General features: G+C 42.2%; 1 protein-coding gene across 2 annotated transcripts in view; it reads right to left on the bottom strand.

Moving 5' to 3' along the window:
• LOC121524024 (atrial natriuretic peptide receptor 1-like) overlaps positions 1 to 27,944 on the bottom strand; it is a 61,367-nt gene that overhangs the window by 20,683 nt on the left and 12,740 nt on the right. For both annotated transcript variants that reach the window (XM_041809190.1, XM_041809189.1), the window contains 8 exons: positions 17,265 to 17,359; positions 16,785 to 16,920; positions 4,375 to 4,459; positions 3,974 to 4,094; positions 1,570 to 1,644; positions 1,405 to 1,482; positions 1,006 to 1,110; positions 91 to 162 (listed from right to left, as the gene is read on the bottom strand). In XM_041809190.1, coding sequence (XP_041665124.1) covers positions 91 to 162; positions 1,006 to 1,110; positions 1,405 to 1,482; positions 1,570 to 1,644; positions 3,974 to 4,094; positions 4,375 to 4,459; positions 16,785 to 16,920; positions 17,265 to 17,359 — 767 coding nt within the window. The remainder of the gene's footprint in view (positions 1 to 90; positions 163 to 1,005; positions 1,111 to 1,404; positions 1,483 to 1,569; positions 1,645 to 3,973; positions 4,095 to 4,374; positions 4,460 to 16,784; positions 16,921 to 17,264; positions 17,360 to 27,944) is intronic.

Consider the following 27,944-nt stretch of genomic DNA (forward strand, 5'->3'; position numbering starts at 1 on the left):
ATGACACAAAAACAAACAAATAAACAACCAGCAAGGGTGGAAAACAAACAAACAGCATTAATGATGTAGTAGCTGGCTCAGCACTGTTACCTTGACGATGTCGATGATGAGAGAGTATCTGAACATCCAGTCCAGAGTGATGCCGTCACTCTCCATCAGATCCTGGAACATTTCAACGACATGAGAGCATCAGTAAAACAAAGCAGAACATGAAGAGGGCTGATCACACTTCTCATTGGATATTGACTGTTTCTATAATAATTATTGATTGGTTATATCTTAATCTGTTCTATAAGTTCATCTCCATCCTGTTGCCTGTTTGCTGGTCTCCTGACTGATGTTCCTTCCTCTGTCTTTTCTGACATTCACAGATTCAGCGGTCATCTGGAAACAACCCAAACTCCACTACGCCTACATCCACCTACAGCGGGCCGCCATGCCTCCATGTTGCTAGGTTACCAGGCTTGGGGTTGCTAGGTTACAATGCTGACAAGGAGGAATAAGTGAGAGGTGAGGAGCACACGTGATGTGTGGAGGAATGCTGAAGGACAGATGGAGGCACATAAAGCTGCAGCGTGGTCAGAGAGGCGTAGAGATCAGATGATTCATGTTTCCTGAACCCAAACAGAAGAGCCGAGCCTGTCCCTGTATTAGTCCACTGATCGGAGGACGACCTCAGGGCAGGGTGATAGTAAAGGGTAGTAAAGGGTTAATGGTGGGGGATGAAGAGGGGTTATAGATGGGTAGTTGTTAGTTTGATGTCTGGCAGAGGGGTTATAGATGGGTAGTTGTTAGTTTGATGTCTGGCAGAGGGGTTATAGATGGGTAGTTGTTAGTTTGATGTCTGGCAGAGGGGTTATAGATGGGTAGTTGTTAGTTTGATGTCTGGCAGAGGGGTTATAGATGGGTAGATGTTAGTTTGATGTCTGGCAGAGGGGTTATAGATGGGTAGATGTTAGTTTGATGTCTGGCAGAGGGGTTATTAAAGGTCATATGTGGACCTACCTGAAGGCTGCCTCTTGGACAGTACTCTGTGATGATGCACATGTTTGGCGGGTCGATGCAGGCGCCGATGAAGCGGGTCAGGTGTTCATTCTGAACGTCTCTCATCTGTAAGAGAGCGGACGCTGCTGGTTAGAAACCCGCTGGAACCACCAGCATCCAGAAACAAGGCACTGAGACCAGCATCAGCCTCTATGATCCCCTGATCCTCAACAGGAGACGGTCCAGCTGGGAAAACGGCAGCTCATCTAGCAACAAAACTGCTAAAACAGCTGTAGTATCTCTGCCAGAGAAGTAGAGGGCGCTGTGACTTTATGATGAATAACCATGCTTATTCTCCCGCTCTTCTTCTACCCTAGAACAGGTGGTACGGTGAGATACTGGTGGTATCCCGGTTCTTACATGTTTGAGCTCAAACAGAACGTTCCTGGTCAGCTCAATCCGTTTCTTGTTGATGTACTTGATGGCAGCCAGGTTTCCCTAAGGGGACACAATCAGAGGGGTTACCTTTTCATCCATCACACCGTCATGTGGTAGACTTGATCAGACGGTGTGCTGCTGTCAGACCTTATAGTACCCAGTCTTGGTGTAGATCTGGAAGTTTCCCTCCATGGTCATCAGGGAGCCACAGGTCGATCCTTTCTGTGGAGAATCAGGAGGAGTCACTTTTCATATTTTAAGCTTTCATTGACCAAAGACCCCGCCCCTCCACCACTGATTATTCTGATTGGATGTTTTCACCTAGATGGATTTCTCTCACTAGAGAGTAAAATCAGACAGAAACCTCACCGTGGAGCTGAACTAGCATGGATTAGTTTTGCTGATTAACCTCCCACAGCAGATGTCATCAGGAGGATCAATCCGTCGAAGCTCCGGTCTGAAACTACTGGTCCAGGTCTGAGAGTGGACCGGACCAATCAGCATCAACTAAGAAGGAGCTGTAGTTATGGGTGGGGTTTAGCTAAAGGAAGCTGGTAGTAATGCTTGCTGCTGGTGTAGAGGTCAGGGTTAACCTCTGAATATGTAGAAGGGCTGACCTCAATGCTACATGTGAAATTTGAAGGCAAACAGATATTTGGTATGAGAGTCGCACATACTTCCTGTCAAATTGGCGAGATATTGAAATGCTCCCCATTGCCAATGAGTCATCCTCAAATGAAACATGTCTGTGTTGTGGCCAATAACTGAGGCTTTTCTTTCAAAATCAGAGCTCAGTGGAAAAAAACGGTAAGAGGAATGAAGATATGACTGATTTGTGTCACTTCCTGTTGCCAGTAGGGGGCGCTATGATGAGATGTTTGCATGTGGGCGTGTTCATTGTGATACTGTTGTCTTGCACAAAAGAGCAGACGATCACAGAATACCGTGCACCAAAGTTATAACAGGTTCAAGTTTTGGCACCATCACAAAAACCTTATTTTGAAACAGAGATGAAGCCGGTGGACTTCCTGTTTGGATTTTGGCATGGGTCCAAGAGGCTTTTTTGTAGATCTGATGATGACCCATATGCAGACCAAAAACCATAAACCTGGGCTGAATGGTATGTGGGGGCTGAATATAGGAAAAAAAAAATCAGAGGCATAAATGTTGCCTGAAGGGGGCGCTGTGACAAAGTAATGATACTGTTGTATGAATGTATTCAGGATCAGGGTGTGATCATCCCTGTGAAGTCTGCTGATGACTGACATAAGCATTAAAAGGTTATGAGGCATTACTGGTGAATTTTCACTGCAAAACTTGTCCGGACATGTAGTTTAAGTTTGGGCTCCGTCATGGCCCCGCCCTTCGGTGAGAGCTCACAGGTAGTACAGCTCTAGATCTGCAGGGTGTCGAGAATGAGCAGGAACATTCTGGCGTTACCCCGAATTTCCATATACAGCGTGCGCGCCGCACACCGAAGCGCCGCGGGTTTGCTTCGACCGAAAGGTGAGCAACCTCGCCCACTGGAAGCGAGTCTAGAGCATAGCGCCGCGGCGCGCAGCCCTGATCAGCAGGAAGAGATCACGGGAGAACTGCGAGTTCATGCAGGAATAGCATGTCAACGGCGGACTATTTTACCTTTTAATTTAATTCATTTATCATCCCTTCCGGTACACGTCCGTGATATTACTGCTTCCTCCACTGAGTGAGAACATTAGGAAGATTAAAGGTTCATGTTTGATTAAAGGATCTGTGGTTTTATGCAAGACTCTTTGGCTAAATATCACCAAAACTCAACTTGTCCTCATCAATGGCGCCATTGTAGCTCTGTGACCCACTGACCTCTCGGTGACCCTTCGCTCTCGCTGCAGGATGAGACGTAATGTTGATATAGAGATGATTTGCGGTCGGGAGTCCATGCATTGTGTTTTATTTTGAAAGAACCGGATGTTCTACTCTTGTGACTTCCATGGTTGGTGCTTCCTGAACGACAGTGAATTTACGAGGTTTGGCAGCGGCCGGCGCTGAAATAGACCTGCAGCGGATTTAAAACGAAGCGGAGTGGAGTGGCGCTCCAGGCACGCGCCGCTGCCGGTCCAGAGCGGCGGCTATGGAAATGCTCTGATAGACTAAAGAGGAAGCGAAGAGCTCTGCAGTTCGATTCGCCGCTGCGCCACAGTGCGCACGCTGTATATGGAAACTCGGGGTCAGTCAGGTGAAATCCCTCTGACTAGTTCCTTCAAACATGAAACTTTTTAATCGCCCAAAAAACACCAAAATTTGAGCTTTAGCTGTTTGTAGTGGATTCCTGTGTGTTTTAGAGGACGGCCCCGTCAGACCTTTTGTTTCCTCTAGTCCTGATACTTATGTGTCCTGATCTTCATGCATGTAGTTCTGACCCAGTCCCCTACCTCACGGCTGGGGCTGCTTAATGGACTTGCGTGATTCCACCAACATTTCCACTGAGGACCAGTTTGGTGAGTTTCTGAGCACGCCAAAGCCCCACTGGATGCTAAAGGTCTAAATATGACACAAGACAACATCAGAATACCAGTGACATGGTGAGTCTGCTGCAGGTCCTCCTCAGGACCTTCTCCAGGTCCCTATTCTGGACGTCGTCCCAGGAAACTCTCCACAGCTGAGCCGCCAGCTCGCTCTCCAGCTTCAGCTTCCTGTACAGACAGGAAATGCTTTTTTAAGAATGTGGTAGTGTTGGAAACCACTCTGTCATGCCCTCCTCTCTGTCCACTGTACAGAGATCAGTCTGGAGTGGACTACATAGTGGACTCAGTTCACTGGCGAGGACCAGAATGAGGTTTGACAGCTAGTCATGAGACCCAGACTAGGTCTGAGTGTTGGAGGTCAAAGAATCAGACACAGGAGAGGACGGACTCATCAGGTCTCCTTTAAAAACCACTGTGATTATGGACTGACCAGGGTCCTGGTCCTCACCTGTAGATGAAGACCGACACCGTCACGATGATGACAAAGACGAAGCAGATCACCGTGGAAACCATCTGCTGCATCGTCACTGTACCTGAGGAGAGAGAGGAAAATACGACTGAGGACACCTGGTCAGGGATCAAGACTGGGGACACCTGGTTTAGATCAGGGATCAAGACTGGGGACACCTGGACTGGTTTAGATCAGAGATCAGGACTGGGGACACCTGGTTTAGATCAGGGATCAAGACTGGGGACACCTGGTTTAGATCAGAGTCCAGGACTGGGGACACCTGGTTTAGATCAGAGACCAAGACTGGGGACACCTGGACTGGTTTAGATCAGGGTTCAAGACTGGGGACACCTGGACTGGTTTAGATCCGGGATCAGTGGTGGAGAAGGGGAACTGTGCTCGGGTACAGTACCAGACCAGCGGGGGAGAGGTACAGTAATAGACCCTTCAACAGACAGATCCAGCACATCCGGCAATAAACGCACCTGGCAATCCACAGAAACAATAATCCAGTTCATGAGAGATTTTGGTCTTGGTGATAGTTGGCGCCTACAACATCCCACTGCAAGAGAGTTCTCATTTTTTTCATCAGTCCATCATTCATACTCACGTATCGATTTCTTTCTCACCAGTAACTCAATCATCCCAAATATTTCTGATCACCAAATCCACCCCATCATCATCAGTGACCATGCCCCAGTATCACTCAGATGGAGCCCACCCAGACCACACAAACCAGTCACCAGATGGCGCTTTAACACATCCCTCCTGAAAGACCCAGAATTTGACAATCTCATCAAAAGAGAGTGGGCATCCTTCCTGGAAATAAATGATTCCCCAAAGCCGTCACCAACCCTCCAATGGGAAACAGGTAAAGCTGTAATGAGAGGAATAATCATTTCATACTCTGCTTATAAGAAAAAGAAAGAAAACAAACAAGAATCTGAACTAGAACAAAAAATCAAACAGCTCGAAATCATCAATGCCACCGACCCAACAGAAGAAAATGAGAAGAAATTAAGAGAATATAAACTACAAATAAATGAAATCTTGAACAAAAAAACTAACTTTTTAATCAGCAGACTCTGCCAAGAAAACTTCCACCACAGTAACAAATCCAGTAAATACCTTGCAAACCAAATCAAACGAAACAAGGAAAAATCCACCACCTCCACCATCAAGAACTCAGCAGGGAAGCCAACAAACTCACCTGACCAAATAAATCAAATATTCAGAGAATTTTATGCCAACCTGATCTCCTCAGACAATAACCCAAAGGAAGAAGACATCAGACCATCTCTCACCAGTCTAGATTTACCCCAACTCTCCACAGAACAAAGAAACACATTAGACTCACCCCTGACAAATGAAGAAACCCACTCTGCCCCCAGTAAAGACCTGGACCTGAAGGCTTCCCTGCTGAGCTCTACAAACACTTCTGGTCCATCTTAGCCCCACTTTCAACAGAATGATAACAGAAATACAACAGAACTCCAGATTCCCACCCACCATGAACACAGCACCCACCTCACTCCTCCTCAAACCCAATGAAGACCCCACCCTGCCTTCAAGTGACCGTCCCACCTCACTCCTCCTCAAACCCAATAAAGACCCCACCCTGCCTTCAAGTGACCGTCCCACCTCACTCCTCCTCAAACCCAATGAAGACCCCACCCTGCCTTCAAGTGACCGTCCCACCTCACTCCTCCTCAAACCCAATGAAGACCCCACCCTGCCTTCAAGTGACCGTCCCACCTCACTCCTCCTCAAACCCAATGAAGACCCCACCCTGCCTTCAAGTGACCGTCCCACCTCACTCCTCCTCAAACCCAATGAAGACCCCACCCTGCCTTCAAGTGACCGTCCCACCTCACTCCTCCTCAAACCCAATGAAGACCCCACCCTGCCTTCAAGTGACCGTCCCACCTCACTCCTCCTCAAACCCAATGAAGACCCCACCCTGCCTTCAAGTGACCGTCCCACCTCACTCCTCCTCAAACCCAATGAAGACCCCACCCTGCCTTCAAGTGACCGTCCCACCTCACTCCTCCTCAAACCCAATGAAGACCCCACCCTGCCTTCAAGTGACCGTCCCACCTCACTCCTCGATGTGGACATTAAAATCATCACCAAAGCTCTGTCCCATAGACTAGAAAAGATTATTCCATCCATAATTCCCCCAGACCAAACAGGATTTATCAAAGGGAGAAACTAGTTAGTTAGTTTAGTTTATTCAATCATAACACAACACCAAACATTTTGCACAGTATAGAAATTTCAAACAAAATCAATAGTCATGTGTTGAATAATGAATGAAAAGGCATAGGCAGAAGCATACTGCTTATAAAAGCCTATCCTACATTTTTAACTTTTTAAGCTACTAACTTCCAGCAATGCAAAGAAACAACAACAGATAATCAGTCACACTTATACGCTTCAAAGATAGCTTTACAAACCATTTTCTTGAAAACCAAAAGAGAATTACATGTTTTTACATTTATACTGGCATCATTCCAGAATTTAACTCCAACAATAGAAGCACATCTCCTTTTCATACCTTTTTTAGCTTTTTGCACAATAAATTTACAAACACCTCTGAGATTATACGGACTCTCCTGAATTGAAAAGAACCTCTGTACTGAGTCAGGGAGCATTTTTGACTTGGCTCTGAACATCATTTGCATTATTTTATAATAAAACAAATCATAAAATTTCATAACATGAGAATTTAGAAAAAGTGGATCCGTATGAGCATAGTAATCAGCCTTATTGATGATGCGTATGGCTCTTTTTGTAGTTTTATTATAGAATTTATGGTCGTTTTAAAGGTGGATCCCCACAATTCCACACAATAAGATATATAGGGAACAATTAATGAGTGATAGATTAAATGCAAGGCCTTAGAATTTAATACATTTCTAGATTTATATAGAATTGCAACTGACTTTGAAATTTTCCTTTCTTTAATGTATTCAATATGTTGTTTCCATGTTAACTTTTGGTCGATCACAACCCCAAGGAATTTGGTCTCAAAACTCTTTCAATGTCATCATTACAGATTTTTAGTTTAATATTACCATCACTTTCCTTTAGATTCCCAAAACCATAAATTTTGTTTTCTTAATATTTAAAGATAATTTATTGACATCAAACCAAGTTTTGAGATTTCCCAGCTCCCTTTCTACACCACACAAAAGTTCTTTTAAATTCTTACCAGAGCAAAATAAGTTTGTATCATCTGCAAATATTACGTATCTAAAGAAATCAGTCACATTGCAGATGTCATTGATATAAAGAATGAACAGTATTGGACCAATCACTGATCCTTGTGGTACACCACAGGTAATCTTTCTAAATGCTGATACAGTATCATTAATTTGTACACACTGATGTCTATTACCTAAATAACTTTCCAGCCAAGAATGAACAACCCCTCGTATCCCATACATCTTTAATTTTTTTAATAACCGTCTGTGATCAATGGTATCAAAAGCCTTCTGCAGATCAATATACAGGCCAATAGAACACTCATCGTTTTCATTGGCATTTGCTATTTCTTCAACCATTTGCATTACTGCAAAAGCAGTAGTTCTGCTTTCTCTGAATCCATACTGGTTTTCACTTAATAATTTATTTTTATGAATAAACTGATTTAATTGTTTCACAAACAACTTCTCTAAAATTTTAGAAAATTGTGGCAGAAGTGATATCGGTCTGTAATTTTCCATACAGTGTTTATCTCCATTTTTATAAATTGGGATCACCTTTGCTAACTTCATGTTGTTAGGAAAGATTCCTTTTTGGAAAGACAGATTACATACATAAGTCAAAGGTCTAACAATATAATCAATAACATCTTTAATGATTACTGTATCAATTGAATGTATGTCGATTGATTTCTTATTTTTTAATTTTCTTATAATTTCAATAATATCAGTTTCAAGTACCCCACTTAGAAACATAGAACAAGCATTAGTGTTTATCAAATTATTAAACATATGTTTTTTGTCATCAGATGCAATAATCTGTCTTGCCAAAGCAGCACCAACATCTACAAAGTAGTTGTTGAACTCATCAACAATATTTTGTAAATCGTCCACTCTATTATTAGTTTTATTTATGAAATTATGTGGAAGTTCTGATGTATAACTTTTATTCTGAATGATATGATTGATTACTTTCCAAGTTCTTTGTATGTTATTTTTACTGTCCTCCAATATTTTACTGTAGTATTCCTTTTTTTGAGTCCTCATAATGGTAGTTAGTTTGTTCTTATAACGCTTATATTTTTCTTCACTATCACTAGTTCTCTGTTGTAAAAACTTCTTGTACAGTTGATTTTTCTTATTACATGCCTTTTGCAGACCTCTTGTCATCCATGGTTTTCCTTTATATTGATCTTTCACCCTACACATTTTGATAGGACAATGTTTATTATATAATTTTAAGAATGCAAACAAAAATGCATCATATGCTAGGTCTGGATCATCAACATACACCTCATCCCAGTTATAATTTCTAAGATCCATCTTTAAGGCTTCAGTTCTCTCTGGTGTTCTCAATCTCATTAATTTGCAGGGAGGTTTACTTTTATTTTCATCAACCGAACATTTAGCAATTAAATTATGCACAACTACAAAAACAGGAAGATGATCACTGACATCACTTATGAGCAAACCACTTGTTGCTTGATGTTGAGTATTTGTAAAGATATTGTCAATAAGTGTAGCGCTGTCTTTGGTTATTCGACTCGGTTTGTCAATTAGGGGCCAGAGACCCAAACTAAACATTGTATTACAAAATTCTGTTGTCATTTTATGTTCATTCCATTTCATTAAATCAATATTGAAATCACCACAAACAAAAAGTTGTTTCTTATCGCATACCTTACCTAAAATGTCAACCATGGAGTTAACAAATGAATCGATGCAAGAGCCAGGTGTCCTGTATATGCAACTCAAAAAAATACTTTTCAGATAAGTGGAATGGATTTCAATTGTCAGACTCTCCATGATATCATCCACAACTGTACTGTCAACCACTCTACACTGAAAATCTTTCTGTAGAAACAAGGCCACTCCACCACCCCTTTTATTTTTGCGGTTTACACTAAAATGATTGTATCCTTCTAACATAAAATTAGAACCCTTTTCATTCGTCAACCAAGTTTCACTAATGGCAATGACTTGAAACCTATGTTTCAATGATTGTACATTTTCTTTGATTTGAGCAAAATTTGCATAGAGGCTTCGGCTATTAAAGTGTATAATTGAAAAACCATCAAGACTAAGTTCATTAAACTGATTTTCCATATAGTATTTGGAACCAGAGTTCCAATCTTTGTAAAAATTTGCATCTGGATCAATGTCATTCTCAAAGCTAAATGATTTATGTTCAGTTGACTTCAAAAAACTTATGTGTGACTCTTCATATATTCTATTATAACAGGGCTCAGCTAAATCATTATCATTTTCATAGAAATCATCATACTCCTGTTCTAAAGGAAAAGATTCATTTTTATCTCTCATGAAAAAAGCAAATGTCCACCAAAGTCACAGGATTGTATAATGTTTTTGTATAATTTAACTGCTCTCTTACCATCATAGTGCAGTGGGTGTAACTCAAAGTAAAAAAAAAAACAAAACAAAAAACAAGGAATTCTGATTTCATACTGCAAACTTGGCACCAACTCTTTATCTTGCTCCTTTGTTCCAATAAACCATCCAAACATTTTCCAATCCCCATTGAGTGTACCATTTGCTAACCAAACTGTGTCCATTGTCACTTGTATCGTTCAAGATCTCTCAGATTCCTCACTGCAACCACCTTTGCCTGCTCTGGTGGTCCATTTAACTTGATAAATATTTTCCCATTCCTTGTCCATGTTGCTTGAATTTTGTTTTGTTTTCTGAGTATGCGGCTATGGCTAGCTATTTCAGCATTTTTCTTTGTCAAATGTTCATTTATATACACCCCTGTGCCCTTTAGTCTTTTTGCCTGTCGTTGTACATTAATCTTATGCTTTGTGTTGGTAAAATGAACAACAATGGTTGGTTTGGCATTTTTATCCTTACGTGGAAGGCTGTGGCAGGCTGAGATGTTCTCACTGTCCAAATCAATGTTCTTACTGTTCAAGAATTGAACAACTTGTGTCTCTAGTGTAAGCAGTTCTTCAGGTGGTGCATCCTCACCTTGCTGGTCACTGGCTGCAGCCCTGGCATAGCTGCGATGTCTGGTATCCAGCCCAGTGATGATCAGATCATTTCCCCTAGAGTACTGCTCCAAGTCATCAATCCTTTCTTCCAGTAGTTGAATCTTCTGGTCTTTAAGTTTGATTGTGGCCTTCAACTCACGGACCTCTTCCACTAGTCCCATGAGACTGGCTTGCTGCTTGACCACCTTGCTGATCTCTTCAGACATGAAATTGAGTGTTTTTTTTATCTCTTCCAGCTCTTCTGCCAACTTCTTAGTTGTTGTCGCCATGTTTTCCAACGTTCTTTACAAAATGATATGCTCCAGGAAGCTTGATGCCAAAAAAAGTTCTATTGCTGATCACCATGTGCTCCCAGGCCCCTTACAAAAAAAACACAGTCAGAAACACCAAAGTGATTAAATGTCCCCCAAAAATGAACAAAAAAATCACTTTATTGCCAACAGTGCTTTCATGGCACATGGATGGCATAGTATTTTGGTGATTTTAAACGGATTTGCAAGGAGACTCTAACCCAGGTAGATTAGTGGCAACCATCTTGTCAGCCATCTTGTCAGCCATTTTGGTTTTTGCTGTCAGTAAGTAATGTACCATTTACCATGTGAACTGTGAAGCACTTAAGTGACTCATCCAATAACACACACAGACTGTTCAGTTGAATGCACCACTCAGCCACACACCACCATAAATCCATCATAGCCACCTTAGATGCAGAAAAAGCCTTCGACAGAGTAAACTGGTCATTCCTCATCAACACCCTCCACAGATTTGGCTTTGGGGATCATTTATTAACTGGGTACACCTCACCTACAGCCACAGTCATTACTAACGGACAAACCTCACAACGCTTCACTCTGCACAGGGGGACCAGGCAAGGATGCCCACTCTCCCCCTCTCTGTTCACCATTTTCATCGAACCCTTAGCAGCAGCCATCCGTCAGAATCCCCTCATAACTGGACTCCAAACTCCCAGCATGCACCATGAAATCAGCCTCTATGCAGATGATATATTACTCTTTATTCAGAATCCACAGCCATCAATACAAGAAGTAATAAAAGTCATCAGCTCATTCTCCCACATCTCAGACGACTCCATCAACTGGAACAAATCCTCCATACTCCCACTAACCAGCAGCAGTCTGGATGTGGCAGCCCTTACCACACCCATCCCTTCTGCACTAGTCACATCACTTATTTAGGCATCCACATTTCCCCCAGGCTGTCAGAGCTGATCAGTCTTAGTTTCAACCTACTACTCAGAACAATAAACGACGATCTCCAACCATGGATGAACCCCCCTCTATCTATTTTAGGCAGAATAGCAACAGTTAAGATGACAGTCCTCCCCAAAATCAGCTACCTCCTCTCAGTGATCCCGTCCCACCCACCTCTCACCTGGTTCAACTCCCTCGACTCATCCATCAACAAATTTTACTGGAAAAATAAACCTCCAAGAATCAAACTGGCCACACTTCAGAAACCAGAAACATTAGGCGGACTCAATGCACCAAACTTTCACCGTTATTCACTGGCAAATCAACTCCAATATATCTATAAATGGACCCACCCCACTCAGTCAGATAGCACTTGGTTAGATACAGAACAAGCAGTTAGTAAAGACATCCATATCTCAGATTTACCATTTCTCAGACTGTTAAAAACACCCCTGTTTCCAAAGCCCTACAATATCAGCCACTCTGACAGCCTGGTGGGAATACTACAACATTACTAACTCCACCTTGGCACCCTCACTCTTCACCCCGATCTGGCTCAATCCGGACTTCATCAGCAATAAACAATCATTACACTTAAGCACATGGGAAGATAAAGGGATCACTCACCTCAAACACATTTTCTACAATAACACCCTGACTTCATTTCCCCTCCTGGCCCAGAAGTTCAGCAGTGGGAGCCATCAGTTCCTACAATATCTACAGGTCACATCATCTATCCAATCAAAACTGAAAAACAGGAATATAAACTTGGACCTCCCCTCTTCAGCCTCTGCTCTCATTAATATCTCCTCCGTAGAGAAACTTCTATCTAAAATATACAAACTATTATCACAGACAGATCCAACACTCTCCATACCCTCAGAAAAATGGCAGTCTGACCTCTCTATTGCTCCCGATGCTGACTTCTGGTCCCAGATCTGCAAGAACATCTACTTCATGACAAAAAACACCAATCTACAGCTTATACAATACAAAATCCTCCATAGAACTCATCTGACTGGACAGAAAATGCACAAAATGGGCTTCTCCTCTGAATATTGTTCACACTGCAAACAAAACTGCACAGATACCTACATTCATGCAACCTGGCACTGCACACCTGTCCAACAATTCTGGAAAAATATTACAGAGACATTATCACAAGTCATGGGCTGCCACATCCCACTCTGTCCCTCCCTCTGTTTACTAGGAAACATATCCACAATACATTTGGACAAGACACACAGCTGTTTACTTCTTGTGGCGCTATCTCCAAGAAGACTATACTCATGAACTGGAAATCACGGCACTTAACAACCATCACACACTGGAAAAACCTGCTCATAGATTACATCTCCCTAGAAAATACAAACTCCTCTAACAATAACCTTGATCATAATTCTGCCTGGCTCCCATTTACTACCTTCCTACAATCATGACCTGCCTAACTGTCACCAATATCTATTTGACATTCTAACTAAAGCAATGACCTTAATTTCTCTGTCATTTACCACCACCACCATCCTCACTTCATAATTCCAATTTCTTTTGTTTTTGTTTTCTTTTTTCTGACTGACCACCATTAAATTCCCTATATTTATCTTATTTGTTTTTTTCAATCATCATTATAATTATTATTATAATAACTATTACTATTATTATTATTAGTAGTAGTAGTGGTATTATTATCATTATTATTAGTAGCAGTGGCAGTAGAAGTAGTAGTATTGATATTATCAGTATTATTACTATCATTATAATAATTATGATTGTTATTATAATGAATATTATCACTATAATTATTATCATCATAATTGTTATTATCATTATTATTACTGGAAGTAATGGTAGAAGTAATAGTACTGTCATCATCATTGTTCTTACCATTATCATTATTTCATATAAACAGCTGGTTGGACTTTTACACATTCACCCACAAACACAAATATATTATGATTATTATTTTTTTGTTTGTTTTCTTATTATTATTATTATTATTACTCTTTAATAATTTCTTTTTATTATTATTGTGTATTGCATGTTTTATGCATATAGGTATGTGCCAAATATCTGACTAAAATATATAATATAAAGTTGTATCAACCAGTGTTCAGTATGACTAGGAGTTCAAGGCATTATTATTATTATTATTGTTAGTGTTGTTATTATTATTATTATTATTGTTAGTGTTGTTATTATTATTATTATTATTATTGTTAGTGTTGTTATTATTATTATTATTATTGTTAGTGTTGTTATTATTATTATTATTATTGTTAGTGTTGTTATTATTATTATTATTATTATTGTTAGTGTTGTTATTATTATTATTATTATTGTTAGTGTTGTTATTATTATTATTATTATTATTGTTAGTGTTGTTATTATTATTATTATTATTGTTAGTGTTGTTATTATTATTATTATTATTGTTAGTGTTGTTATTATTATTATTATTATTGTTAGTGTTGTTATTATTATTATTATTATTATTGTTAGTGTTGTTATTATTATTATTATTATTATTGTTAGTGTTGTTATTATTATTATTATTATTATTGTTAGTGTTGTTATTATTATTATTATTATTGTTAGTGTTGTTATTATTATTATTATTATTGTTAGTGTTGTTATTATTATTATTATTTTGGTTGTTATTATTGTTATTATTATTGTTACTTCCACCACCTCCATTATTGTTGTATCTTTTTTGTTTTATTTGTTTTGTTTTGGTTCAAATTACTATTATTCTTATCATGGTTGTGGCCGTTATTACAAGGGTTAATAATATTATTGGTACTATATTTTATTTTATTATTACTGTTGAGATATATTACTGCTATCTCTATTAATACTCATCCATCCACATTTTTGTTATTATGATGATGTTTATTATGCAATACTGGCCTGTCATCACACACACACACACACACACACACACACACATATATAAATGCTATTATTTGCCTTACCACAACCACATATAACATGTACATTTATCTTTCTTTCCTTCTCCTTTTACCCTCTTCTATTTCCTCTGACAACTTTTTGGATACACACCCCCAAACCTTGGAAACTATTAATCATAAGCTAGTTCTATTATTATTATGATAACAGCTATGGAGAGCATTATTATTATTATCACTACTATCACTGTAATTCTTCTTCTTCTCCTTCTTATCACCACAATTCTTCTTCTTCTTCTTCTTCTTCTTCTTATTTTTATTCTTATTCTTATTTTTATTCTTATTCTTATTTTTATTCTTATTCTTATTCTTATTCTTATTTTTATTCTTCTTATTATTATTATTTTTATTCTTCTTCTTATTTTTATTCTTCTTCTTCTTCTTATTCTTATTTTTTCTTCTTCTTATTATTATTCTTCTTCTTATTTTTATTCTTCTTCTTATTTTTATTCTTATTCTTATTCTTATTTTTATTCTTCTTCTTCTTCTTATTTTTATTCTTCTTCTTATTTTTATTCTTCTTCTTATTCTTATTCTTATTTTTTCTTCTTCTTATTATTATTCTTCTTCTTATTTTTATTCTTATTCTTATTTTTATTCTTCTTATTATTATTATTATTTTTATTCTTATTCTTATTCTTATTTTTATTCTTATTCTTATTTTTTATTCTTCTTCTTCTTCTTCTTCTTATTTTTATTCTTATTCTTATTTTTATTCTTATTCTTATTTTTATTCTTATTCTTATTCTTATTTTTATTCTTATTCTTATTCTTATTCTTATTTTTATTCTTATTCTTATTTTTATTCTTATTCTTATTCTTATTTTTATTCTTCTTCTTATTATTATTTTTATTCTTCTTCTTATTTTTATTCTTCTTCTTCTTCTTCTTCTTATTTCTTCTTCTTCTTATTATTATTCTTCTTCTTATTTTTATTCTTATTCTTATTTTTATTCTTATTCTTATTCTTATTCTTATTCTTATTCTTATTCTTATTATTAAGTGGTGGCAGCAGTTGTAGCTAACATCGTCTCCCTGGCAGTAAGGTCCTAATAATGCTTTCTTTTAGAAGGATGGCGTGGAAAAGAGCAAGTCCGAATTAACTCACAAGGGCAATTTTGGCTGGCTGATCCATGCCTGGGTGGACAGGCTCCCTCCGCAGGGTCTGGGGGCTGTCCCCCAGGGGACCAAGCCCAATTCAAGCCCTTTTTTTAAGAGGCAAAGAATTCACATGATTGGCCATGGCTCTTTCTGATGAATAGGTTCCCTCCTGAGGGTCTGGGGGCTGTTTGTCGAGAGAGGAGGTCCAATCTCTTACGGTCTTTGGCTTATTAAACAATCCTCAGGGCAAAAAAAAAAAAAAAAAGATGTCTTGAGGTATAGATGGAAAACTTGTCTTACTAACTTGCTTGAACAACTGTGCTGTTGAAATCTGATGCACCTTAGCGGTGCCTGAACTGGGTCCAGCTGCCTTGGGAGACGGTATGGTCTGCATTCCTCTTAAGGACTGACTTTGGTCACTATAGAACAATTAAATTATTAGTTCATTTATTTTGTCTCCTTAGTGGTATCGAGATTGCTACCCTAGCTGTCTGATGGCTTTAATAGTTAGGGCATGAAGGCCTTGCTCTCAGCATTAGTTCAGCTTTATTCTATCTGTGTCTTTTGTGGCCTGACTACCTGCAACCTCTTATTTTATTTTATTTTATTTTATTTTATTTATTTAATTACTATTATTTGTTTATTTATTTTTCTCTGTCAAGCTTGGGGCACTGTCTTCAGAGGAAATCACATACACACTCACACACTCACACACACACACCCCCGCCCCCACACACACACTCATACACACTCCCCCACACAGTTAAATATATTACATAGACCAACTGATCAACTAGTCTGTAAAACCAGCTGGCCTGTCTGCCTGTATGTCTTGTGTACTTGTTTGTTACACAAAGTTTTTGGTGTTGCAATAAAATAAAAAAAAAAAAAAAAACAGTGTTTGCGTGAACGTACGTGCGAGGCAGGCTGGTTTGTCATTCTTGAAGCCACACTCTGGGACGTCCACAGGTGGAGAGCCACCCGGCCACCGGAAGCTCCGCCCACTCTTCATGACCAGCTGTTTAATACTGCTGTTATATACACAGACCACCTGCACACACAAAGAAGGGTCAGTCCTTTTGTCAAGTCTTTGACACCCAGTGTCCCGTTTCCGCCACGGTGGGTTTGACTATTATAAAGTCGTCACCATCCAAGGTAGAGTGACCACAAGCTACCTGAGTGTTACTTCCTGTCCATCCCTACCTGTCTGTGATTACCTCAGGTGTTGGCGAATAATCAAATCCATGGAGAGAAATGACCTGTGTTTTTTACTCGCCGTTTTGGCTCCATAAGAAGCTCTGAAAGGGTCTGTTAGCCCCGCCTTAGTCCTGTTAATAGATACAGGACCTTTAACATGCAGACAGGTGTGATATCATGACGACACAGGTGTTTTACCTGAAACTCTCCAGACTTGGTATCTGTCATGTCCCACACGGCGAAGTCGATCTGTCTGTCCCCTGACTCGTCCATCTCCACGGGGCCTGTTAGTCCTGTAGGAACACAGGAGGAGGGTCTACATGATTCCTGATTAAAACAGTCTCTGTGGAGGGTGGGCGGGTGCCACATCAGCCTCCAACCACTGCTAGAAGCTCCACACGCCAGGCTCCGCCCAAGACAAGCACCAAGTCTGAACAGATGCATCCATGGAAATAAGAACAGCATGTCAAAGGTCACTGTGTACCCCATTTACTTCAACAACTCCTATATGACCTAAATCTGTCTCATACATATGAAACATTTCAGGACGTTCTTTGTTTTAATCTTGGTGATTAACAAAAACCTCAAATCCTCTGTCTCTAATATCAGAATACTGAGGAGTCCAGCGAGCAAAGGTTCCAGCACCTCTGGTTCAGTTCACACAACCACAACCATGGGAAGACTGCTGATCACTGAGAAGGTCAAAGGTGAGAGGTCAGGCTGTTCTCAGAGGCTGGATCAGAGATATTTAAGGAGGGTCAGCCACAGAAGGTCAAAGGTGAGAGGTCAGGCTGTTCTCAGAGGCTGTATCAAGGTCAAATTAAAAAGCTGTTTTCAGAGCTGCTTCTTAGTTTAGCTTTGATTTAATAAATATCTTTAAACTTCAAATTCTTCCTCCAAATGCACCGAGGTAAAAGTCCTGATGTCTAGAAGTACTCACAGAAATAAAAGAAGAAAACGACTCTATTACAGTCATTTGAGTGAAATTAGTTAATTCCAGCCCTTAGATGATAATACTTGAAAATTGTTGGTTCAAACTTTAAAATAAAAGACCCGTGCAGTCCATAAAGGTTTTATATTTTTCACAGTAAAGGCTGATTAGTGGAATCATTTCACACCAGGATGATGGAGGAATATTGGAGATAAACTCAGAGATGTAGAATCTAAAATAATCAGCTGTTTTAGGGAATAAAGGCTCTCTTCACCCCCCTGTCATCAGCTCCTCCTCCTCTGACGCACATGCTCAGTGATTGATGACCTCTGACTGTCTGTGTGTGTGTTAATGTGTGTGTGCTGAATGATAACAGCAGGACAATCTAATTCCCCCCCGTTGTTTGTGTCCCGTCACTGACTGTCCTCTCCTCTGTTTCATGTAACATTCATTCATTCCTGTGTTTTAAACCAGGACCAGGACTCTGTTTAAAGTGGTCACATTAAACTCTGAGTCAAACCCGTGGAGGTCAGCACAATCATGATCCATTCTGAAGAGAATCTGTGATAACCATGTTTAATTCTAACCTGAATAATAACTCACATTTATCAGTGCTGTAACACAATACAGCCTTTCACTGGTGAGGCCAACGCTGAACTATTAGCAAAGAACAACAGACTTCAGAGCTCAGATATGATGGGGACAAATGTCAGGATGACAGGGAATAAAAGAGGAACTGAAACAACTGTAACAGAAAAATACTGAATACTTGGAATAGTGGAGGGGAACGTGGTTAAAATGGGCCAGAAAGAGGAAAAAAACCTGCTCCAAAGGTGTAAAAGAGTGGGTTTAAAAAGGAACAGCTGGGTTTAAAGGGTACCAATGGTCCGAAAAAAGAGGTGAAAAGCAGTTAAAGTGTCAAAATGGGTTGAGAGGCAAAAGTGGGCAAAAAAATCTCATAAAGTGTCAAAACTGCCAGAAAAATGCTGAAAATGTGTAAAACAGCGGTGCACATTTTAAACAATAGAATATTTTTATCATAGTCATCAATAAGAGCTTGAAAAAGATGAAGAGACCTGATCTACTGTGGAGGGCCATGACTGGGTCTATCAGGGTCCAGAAGGTTCTGAGGACAGGTCTGACCACTAGGGGTCTGATCTACTGTGGAGGGCTATGACTGGGTCTATCAGGGTCCAGAAAGTTCTGAGGACAGGTCTGACCACTAGGGGTCTGATCTACTGTGGAGGGCTATGACTGGGTCTATCAGGGTCCAGAAGGGTCTGATCTACTGTGGAGGGCTATGACTGGGTCTATCAGGGTCCAGAAAGTTCTGAGGACAGGTCTGACCACTAGGGGGTCTGATCTACTGTGGAGGGCCATGACTGGGTCTATCAGGGTCCAGAAAGTTCTGAGGACAGGTCTGACCACTAGGGGGTCTGATCTACTGTGGAGGGCCATGACTGGGTCTATCAGGGTCCAGAAAGTTCTGAGGACAGGTCTGACCACTAGGGGTCTGATCTACTGTGGAGGGCCATGACTGGGTCTATCAGGGTCCAGAAAGTTCTGAGGACAGGTCTGACCACTAGGGGGTCTGATCTACTGTGGAGGGCCATGACTGGGTCTGTCAGGGTCCAGAACTTCAGAACGGTTAGTGACCTTTAGGGACCTGAGGGCGGTAATTTCAGGTGTGATGTCACTTCCTGACGTTACAGGTAAACAGACCTCAGTAGAACCTCTAACACGCTCTTCAACAGGTTTAACCTGAACAGACTGCTGTTTGTTTTTGCTGATTCATCACTCACTCTAACCTTTGACCCCAGTGAAAACATCAGCTTCCTGCAGCAGGAAACATGGCTGACCTTTCACAATAAAGGTGAAGCTGATATTAGAGCAGTTGCTTGTGCCTGAACCGACCAATCAGAGAGCGAGGTGGGTGATGATGGTTTAACACCTGACCTATCATACTGACTGTTCCTGAAACCTGATCACTGATGCTGGATGGAGGGTGGGGGCGGGGCTACAGGGGAGAGAGAGACCGCCATGTAGAATACTGATCTTTCTGGTCTAGCTCTGGTCTCTACTCAGAGATCACCTCAGTCTCTGTCAGGACGTTAATGTCATCACTTCCTCACACCTGGGGGTGTTTCCTCACTACTTCCTGCTGCGCTCTCACATCAGCTCACCATGGAAATCAGAGATACGGGGTTCCTCCACTGCTTCTCTACATCTTTGTCACCTTTGTATTTTTACCTCCACCATCCTTTGGATCAGTGGTTCTTACCTGGTCAGGCATCAAGACCCCCACCGCCCCATAAGACATGAAACTTGAAAATGCTCCTGCTGTTTTCAGAAAAAACGTGCTGGAGCCAAAAGTGGAAGTTCTCCTTCTGAGCTATCACACACCAATGGAGAGGTCACGACGGCTCAGCTGCATGTGTGAACGGACTGATCCAATAACACGCTGTTGTTTATCAGTGCTGTTTATGTGAATATCATTCATAAAAATGTCACTCCTGCAGACATGTGCTCCCATTACTCTGTCATCTCCAGCTGAGTCCTGCTTCTGAGTGCCACTTCCTGTGATGGATGGCCACTTCCTGTTTGTTTTAAACACCTGGACCCCCAGCAAACCCCTCGTCCCTGTTGGTCAGAGACAATCTGAATATTACTGACAGTCAGTGTGTTTTCTGGCAGTTCCATTTCCTGTTTGAAGCCAGCCTCAGAAATCAGGAGAAACAACCATTTCTTTTAAAAAGGGTCCTCTGTCTGTCCTCAGTGTTTGTCTCCGTCAGAGTTTATCATCTGGAGTTTAAAACAACAGCATCGGCTGGCAGACACTCAGAGCTCAGACAGTTTTATGGAGCAGGACGTTGTTCTTTGCTTTGTTGTGGTTTAAATCATCTAAAGGTTAAAGCTTCACGGCTCCACAAACATTAGCTGCTGAGATTCTTGACCTGATAGGTCGGCTGCCTACATGAAAACAGACAATAATAAAGACTGAAAGAGACCTCTTTTTAATGTCAGTGTACATTCTCTCTAACATTCTCCATACTCTTATGGTCTCCCTGTTCTGTGATCCACACTAACATCATGAGATGTCATGGTTTATCCTGGAGCTGCTGAGTGATGACTTCCTGTCTCATCCTGTCCTGGAAAAAGACATTAGTGTGTTCTCTTAATAAACCCTAACTACTCTGAAAGACACTTTTAAGGGGTTTCTGAAATATATTAGTGTGGTCCCATACATTCTTCTAGTTGTAAAGTTGTGGAACCAATGGTTGTCTCAGTGTTGATGGTGGTCTAGGTGTTGATGGTGCATCAGTGTTGATGGTTGTCTCAGTGTTGATGGTTGTCTCAGTGTGGATGGTTGTCTCAGTGTTGATGGTTGTCTCAGTGTTGATGGTGCACCAGTGTGGATGGTTGTCTCAGTGTTGATGGTTGTCTCAGTGATAATGGTGCATCAGTGTGGATGGTTGTCCCAGTGTTGATGGTTGTCTCAGTGTTGATGGTGGTCTCAGTGTTGAAGGTGCATCAGTGGGGATGGTTGTCTCAGTGTTGATGGTGGTCTCAGTGTTGATGGTGCATCAGTGTGGATGGTTGTCTCAGTGTTGATGGTTGTCTCAGTGTTGATGGTGCATCAGTATGGATGGTTGTCTCAGTGTTGATGGTTGTCTCTGTGTCGATGGAGCATCAGTGTGGATGGTTGTCTCAGTGTTGATGGTTGTCTCAGTGTTGATGGTTGTCTTAGTGTTGATAATTGTCTCAGTGTTGATGGTTGTCTCAGTGTGGATGGTGTTCTCAGTGTTGATGGTTGTCTCAGTGTGGATGGTTGTCTCAGTGTGGATGGTTGTCTCAGTGTGGATGGTTGTCTTAGTGTTGATGGTTGTCTCAGTGTGGATGGTTGTCTCAGTATGGATGGTTGTCTCAGTGTTGATGGTTGTCTCAGTGTGGATGGTTGTCTCAGTGTGGATGGTTGTCTCAGTGTGGATGGTTGTCTCAGTGTGGATGGTTGTCTCAGTGTTGATGGTTGTCTCAGTGTCGATGGGGCATCAGTGTGGATGGTTGTCTCAGTGTTGATGGTTGTCTCAGTGTTGATGGTTGTCTCAGTGTGGATGGTTGTCTTAGTGTTGATGGTTGTCTCAGTGTGGATGGTTGTCTCAGTGTTGATGGTTGTCTCAGTGTGGATGGTTGTCTCAGTGTGGATGGTTGTCTCAGTGTTGATGGTTGTCTCAGTGTGGATGGTTGTCTCAGTGTTGATGGTTATCTCAGTGTGGATGGTTGTCTCAGTGTGGATGGTTGTCTCAGTGTTGATGGTTGTCTCAGTGTGGATGGTTGTCTCAGTGTGGATGGTTGTCTCAGTGGGATGGTTGTCTCAGTGTTGATGGTTGTCTCAGTGTGGATGGTTGTCTCAGTGTGGATGGTTGTCTCAGTGTTGATGGTTGTCTCAGTGTCGATGGGGCATCAGTGTGGATGGTTGTCTCAGTGTTGATGGTTGTCTCAGTGTTGATGGTTGTCTCAGTGTGGATGGTTGTCTCAGTGTTGATGGTTGTCTCAGTGTGGATGGTTGTCTCAGTGTGGATGGTTGTCTCAGTGTTGATGGTTGTCTCAGTGTGGATGGTTGTCTCAGTGTGGATGGTTGTCTCAGTGTTGATGGTTATCTCAGTGTGGATGGTTGTCTCAGTGTGGATGGTTGTCTCAGTGTTGATGGTTATCTCAGTGTGGATGGTTGTCTCAGTGTTGATGGTTGTCTCAGTGTGGATGGTTGTCTCAGTGTTGATGGTTATCTCAGTGTGGATGGTTGTCTCAGTGTGGATGGTTGTCTCAGTGTTGATGGTTGTCTCAGTGTGGATGGTTGTCTCAGTGTGGATGGTTGTCTCAGTGGGATGGTTGTCTCAGTGTTGATGGTTGTCTCAGTGTGGATGGTTGTCTCAGTGTGGATGGTTGTCTCAGTGTTGATGGTTGTCTCAGTGTCGATGGGGCATCAGTGTGGATGGTTGTCTCAGTGTTGATGGTTGTCTCAGTGTTGATGGTTGTCTCAGTGTGGATGGTTGTCTCAGTGTGGATGGTTGTCTCAGTGTGGATGGTTGTCTCAGTGTTGATGGTTGTCTCAGTGTGGATGGTTGTCTCAGTGTGGATGGTTGTCTCAGTGTGGATGGTTGTCTCAGTGTGGATGGTTGTCTCAGTGTTGATGGTTGTCTCAGTGTGGATGGTTGTCTCAGTGTTGATGGTTGTCCCAGTGTTGATGGTTGTCTCAGTGTTGATGGTGGTCTCAGTGTTGAAGGTGCATCAGTGGGGATGGTTGTCTCAGTGTTGATGGTGGTCTCAGTGTTGATGGTGCATCAGTGTGGATGGTTGTCTCAGTGTTGATGGTTGTCTCAGTGTTGATGGTGCATCAGTATGGATGGTTGTCTCAGTGTTGATGGTTGTCTCTGTGTCGATGGAGCATCAGTGTGGATGGTTGTCTCAGTGTTGATGGTTGTCTCAGTGTTGATGGTTGTCTTAGTGTTGATAATTGTCTCAGTGTTGATGGTTGTCTCAGTGTGGATGGTGTTCTCAGTGTTGATGGTTGTCTCAGTGTGGATGGTTGTCTCAGTGTGGATGGTTGTCTCAGTGTGGATGGTTGTCTTAGTGTTGATGGTTGTCTCAGTGTGGATGGTTGTCTCAGTATGGATGGTTGTCTCAGTGTTGATGGTTGTCTCAGTGTGGATGGTTGTCTCAGTGTGGATGGTTGTCTCAGTGTGGATGGTTGTCTCAGTGTGGATGGTTGTCTCAGTGTTGATGGTTGTCTCAGTGTCGATGGGGCATCAGTGTGGATGGTTGTCTCAGTGTTGATGGTTGTCTCAGTGTTGATGGTTGTCTCAGTGTGGATGGTTGTCTTAGTGTTGATGGTTGTCTCAGTGTGGATGGTTGTCTCAGTGTTGATGGTTGTCTCAGTGTGGATGGTTGTCTCAGTGTGGATGGTTGTCTCAGTGTTGATGGTTGTCTCAGTGTTGATGGTTGTCTCAGTGTGGATGGTTGTCTCAGTGTTGATGGTTATCTCAGTGTGGATGGTTGTCTCAGTGTGGATGGTTGTCTCAGTGTTGATGGTTGTCTCAGTGTGGATGGTTGTCTCAGTGTGGATGGTTGTCTCAGTGGGATGGTTGTCTCAGTGTTGATGGTTGTCTCAGTGTGGATGGTTGTCTCAGTGTGGATGGTTGTCTCAGTGTTGATGGTTGTCTCAGTGTCGATGGGGCATCAGTGTGGATGGTTGTCTCAGTGTTGATGGTTGTCTCAGTGTTGATGGTTGTCTCAGTGTGGATGGTTGTCTCAGTGTTGATGGTTGTCTCAGTGTGGATGGTTGTCTCAGTGTGGATGGTTGTCTCAGTGTTGATGGTTGTCTCAGTGTGGATGGTTGTCTCAGTGTGGATGGTTGTCTCAGTGTTGATGGTTATCTCAGTGTGGATGGTTGTCTCAGTGTGGATGGTTGTCTCAGTGTTGATGGTTATCTCAGTGTGGATGGTTGTCTCAGTGTTGATGGTTGTCTCAGTGTGGATGGTGTTCTCAGTGTTGATGGTTGTCTCAGTGTTGATGGTGCACCAGTGTGGATGGTTGTCTCAGTGTTGATGGTTGTCTCAGTGATAATGGTGCATCAGTGTGGATGGTTGTCCCAGTGTTGATGGTTGTCTCAGTGTTGATGGTGGTCTCAGTGTTGAAGGTGCATCAGTGGGGATGGTTGTCTCAGTGTTGATGGTGCATCAGTGTGGATGGTTGTCTCAGTGTTGATGGTTGTCTCAGTGTTGATGGTGCATCAGTATGGATGGTTGTCTCAGTGTTGATGGTTGTCTCTGTGTCGATGGAGCATCAGTGTGGATGGTTGTCTCAGTGTTGATGGTTGTCTCAGTGTTGATGGTTGTCTTAGTGTTGATAATTGTCTCAGTGTTGATGGTTGTCTCAGTGTGGATGGTGTTCTCAGTGTTGATGGTTGTCTCAGTGTGGATGGTTGTCTCAGTGTGGATGGTTGTCTCAGTGTGGATGGTTGTCTTAGTGTTGATGGTTGTCTCAGTGTGGATGGTTGTCTCAGTATGGATGGTTGTCTCAGTGTTGATGGTTGTCTCAGTGTGGATGGTTGTCTCAGTGTGGATGGTTGTCTCAGTGTGGATGGTTGTCTCAGTGTTGATGGTTGTCTCAGTGTCGATGGGGCATCAGTGTGGATGGTTGTCTCAGTGTTGATGGTTGTCTCAGTGTTGATGGTTGTCTCAGTGTGGATGGTTGTCTTAGTGTTGATGGTTGTCTCAGTGTGGATGGTTGTCTCAGTGTTGATGGTTGTCTCAGTGTGGATGGTTGTCTCAGTGTGGATGGTTGTCTCAGTGTTGATGGTTGTCTCAGTGTTGATGGTTGTCTCAGTGTGGATGGTTGTCTCAGTGTTGATGGTTATCTCAGTGTGGATGGTTGTCTCAGTGTGGATGGTTGTCTCAGTGTTGATGGTTGTCTCAGTGTGGATGGTTGTCTCAGTGTGGATGGTTGTCTCAGTGGGATGGTTGTCTCAGTGTTGATGGTTGTCTCAGTGTGGATGGTTGTCTCAGTGTGGATGGTTGTCTCAGTGTTGATGGTTGTCTCAGTGTCGATGGGGCATCAGTGTGGATGGTTGTCTCAGTGTTGATGGTTGTCTCAGTGTTGATGGTTGTCTCAGTGTGGATGGTTGTCTCAGTGTTGATGGTTGTCTCAGTGTGGATGGTTGTCTCAGTGTGGATGGTTGTCTCAGTGTTGATGGTTGTCTCAGTGTGGATGGTTGTCTCAGTGTGGATGGTTGTCTCAGTGTTGATGGTTATCTCAGTGTGGATGGTTGTCTCAGTGTGGATGGTTGTCTCAGTGTTGATGGTTATCTCAGTGTTGATGGTTGTCTCAGTGTGGATGGTTGTCTCAGTGTTGATGGTTATCTCAGTGTGGATGGTTGTCTCAGTGTGGATGGTTGTCTCAGTGTTGATGGTTGTCTCAGTGTGGATGGTTGTCTCAGTGTGGATGGTTGTCTCAGTGGGATGGTTGTCTCAGTGTTGATGGTTGTCTCAGTGTGGATGGTTGTCTCAGTGTGGATGGTTGTCTCAGTGTTGATGGTTGTCTCAGTGTTGATGGGGCATCAGTGTGGATGGTTGTCTCAGTGTTGATGGTTGTCTCAGTGTGGATGGTTGTCTCAGTGTTGATGGTTGTCTCAGTGTTGATGGTTGTCTCAGTGTGGATGGTTGTCTCAGTGTTGATGGTTGTCTCAGTGTGGATGGTTGTCTCAGTGTGGATGGTTGTCTCAGTGTGGATGGTTGTCTCAGTGTGGATGGTTGTCTCAGTGTTGATGGTTGTCTCAGTGTGGATGGTTGTCTCAGTGTTGATGGTTGTCTCAGTGTGGATGGTTGTCTCAGTGTGGATGGTTGTCTCAGTGTTGATGGTTGTCTCAGTGTCGATGGGGCATCAGTGTGGATGGTTGTCTCAGTGTTGATGGTTGTCTCAGTGTTGATGGTTGTCTCAGTGGGATGGTTGTCTCAGTGTTGATGGTTGTCTCAGTGTGGATGGTTGTCTCAGTGTTGATGGTTGTCTCAGTGTGGATGGTTGTCTCAGTGTGGATGGTTGTCTCAGTGTGGATGGTTGTCTCAGTGTGGATGGTTGTCTCAGTGTGGATGGTTGTCTCAGTGTGGATGGTTGTCTCAGTGTGGATGGTTGTCTCAGTGTTGATGGTTGTCTCAGTGTTGATGGTGCATCAGTGTGGATGGTTGTCTCAGTGTTGATGGTTGTCTCAGTGTTGATGGTTGTCTCAGTGTGGATGGTTGTCTCAGTGTTGATGGTTGTCTCAGTGTGGATGGTTGTCTCAGTGTGGATGGTTGTCTCAGTGTTGATGGTTGTCTCAGTGTGGATGGTTGTCTCAGTGTGGATGGTTGTCTCAGTGTGGATGGTTGTCTCAGTGTGGATGGTTGTCTCAGTGTTGATGGTTGTCTCAGTGTGGATGGTTGTCTCAGTGTTGATGGTTGTCTCAGTGTGGATGGTTGTCTCAGTGTGGATGGTTGTCTCAGTGTTGATGGTTGTCTTAGTGTTGATGGTTGTCTCAGTGTGGATGGTTGTCTCAGTATGGATGGTTGTCTCAGTGTTGATGGTTGTCTCAGTGTGGATGGTTGTCTCAGTGTGGATGGTTGTCTCAGTGTGGATGGTTGTCTCAGTGTGGATGGTTGTCTCAGTGTGGATGGTTGTCTCAGTGTTGATGGTTGTCTCAGTGTGGATGGTTGTCTCAGTGTTGATGGTTGTCTCAGTGTGAGTTTTTAACCCCTTAGTCTCTGCCCGTCTGCTTTGTTGAAGGTTTTGCACCAGTAGGAACAGTCGGTCATATTCCTGGTGAATGCAGGCTGCCCAGCAGTAGCAGGGTGATGAATTAAGGTTTAGTTATTATAATGACATTCACAGTGATAATGCTACTGACAGGCAGCTGTTCTGAGCGTGCTCCTCAGCCTCTGCAGGGCTTGGACCCTGGAGTCATGCAGCATTCATGTCAGCCATAGTAGAAGTAGATGTAAGGATTTTTAAGCTGTGGGTTTATTTTGAGGTTTAATCTGAGTAGCCTCTCCCAGTCTCTGCCCAGTTTGTTTTCATGTTTCTGATGTGAAACTAGCTTCTCTCCCACCCCCATCGATCAATCATTAACCCCGCCCACTAACCACTGAGCCCTGACCATCCAGTCAGCAGCCCTCGAGCTCTGAGGTCACCCTGGGAATGACATTGTGTAGTTTTCCTCCTGGACCGGTCTGTCATTACATTCACATGTTCTCACCGCTCTGTGTCTCAGCAGGGAGTTAGCATGTTAGCGTGTTAGCGTGTTAACTGGGAACATGAAGGCAGGACGTCAGGGACCCAGACCACGGACCAGGACAGGAAACCCACAGACCAGGAGGAAACCACGATCCCACCCCCCTCCCTCCCACCGTCATGTTCTCTGA

The sequence above is a fragment of the Cheilinus undulatus genome, linkage group 16, assembly GCF_018320785.1.
Source record: "Cheilinus undulatus linkage group 16, ASM1832078v1, whole genome shotgun sequence".
NCBI lineage: Eukaryota > Metazoa > Chordata > Actinopteri > Labriformes > Labridae > Cheilinus > Cheilinus undulatus.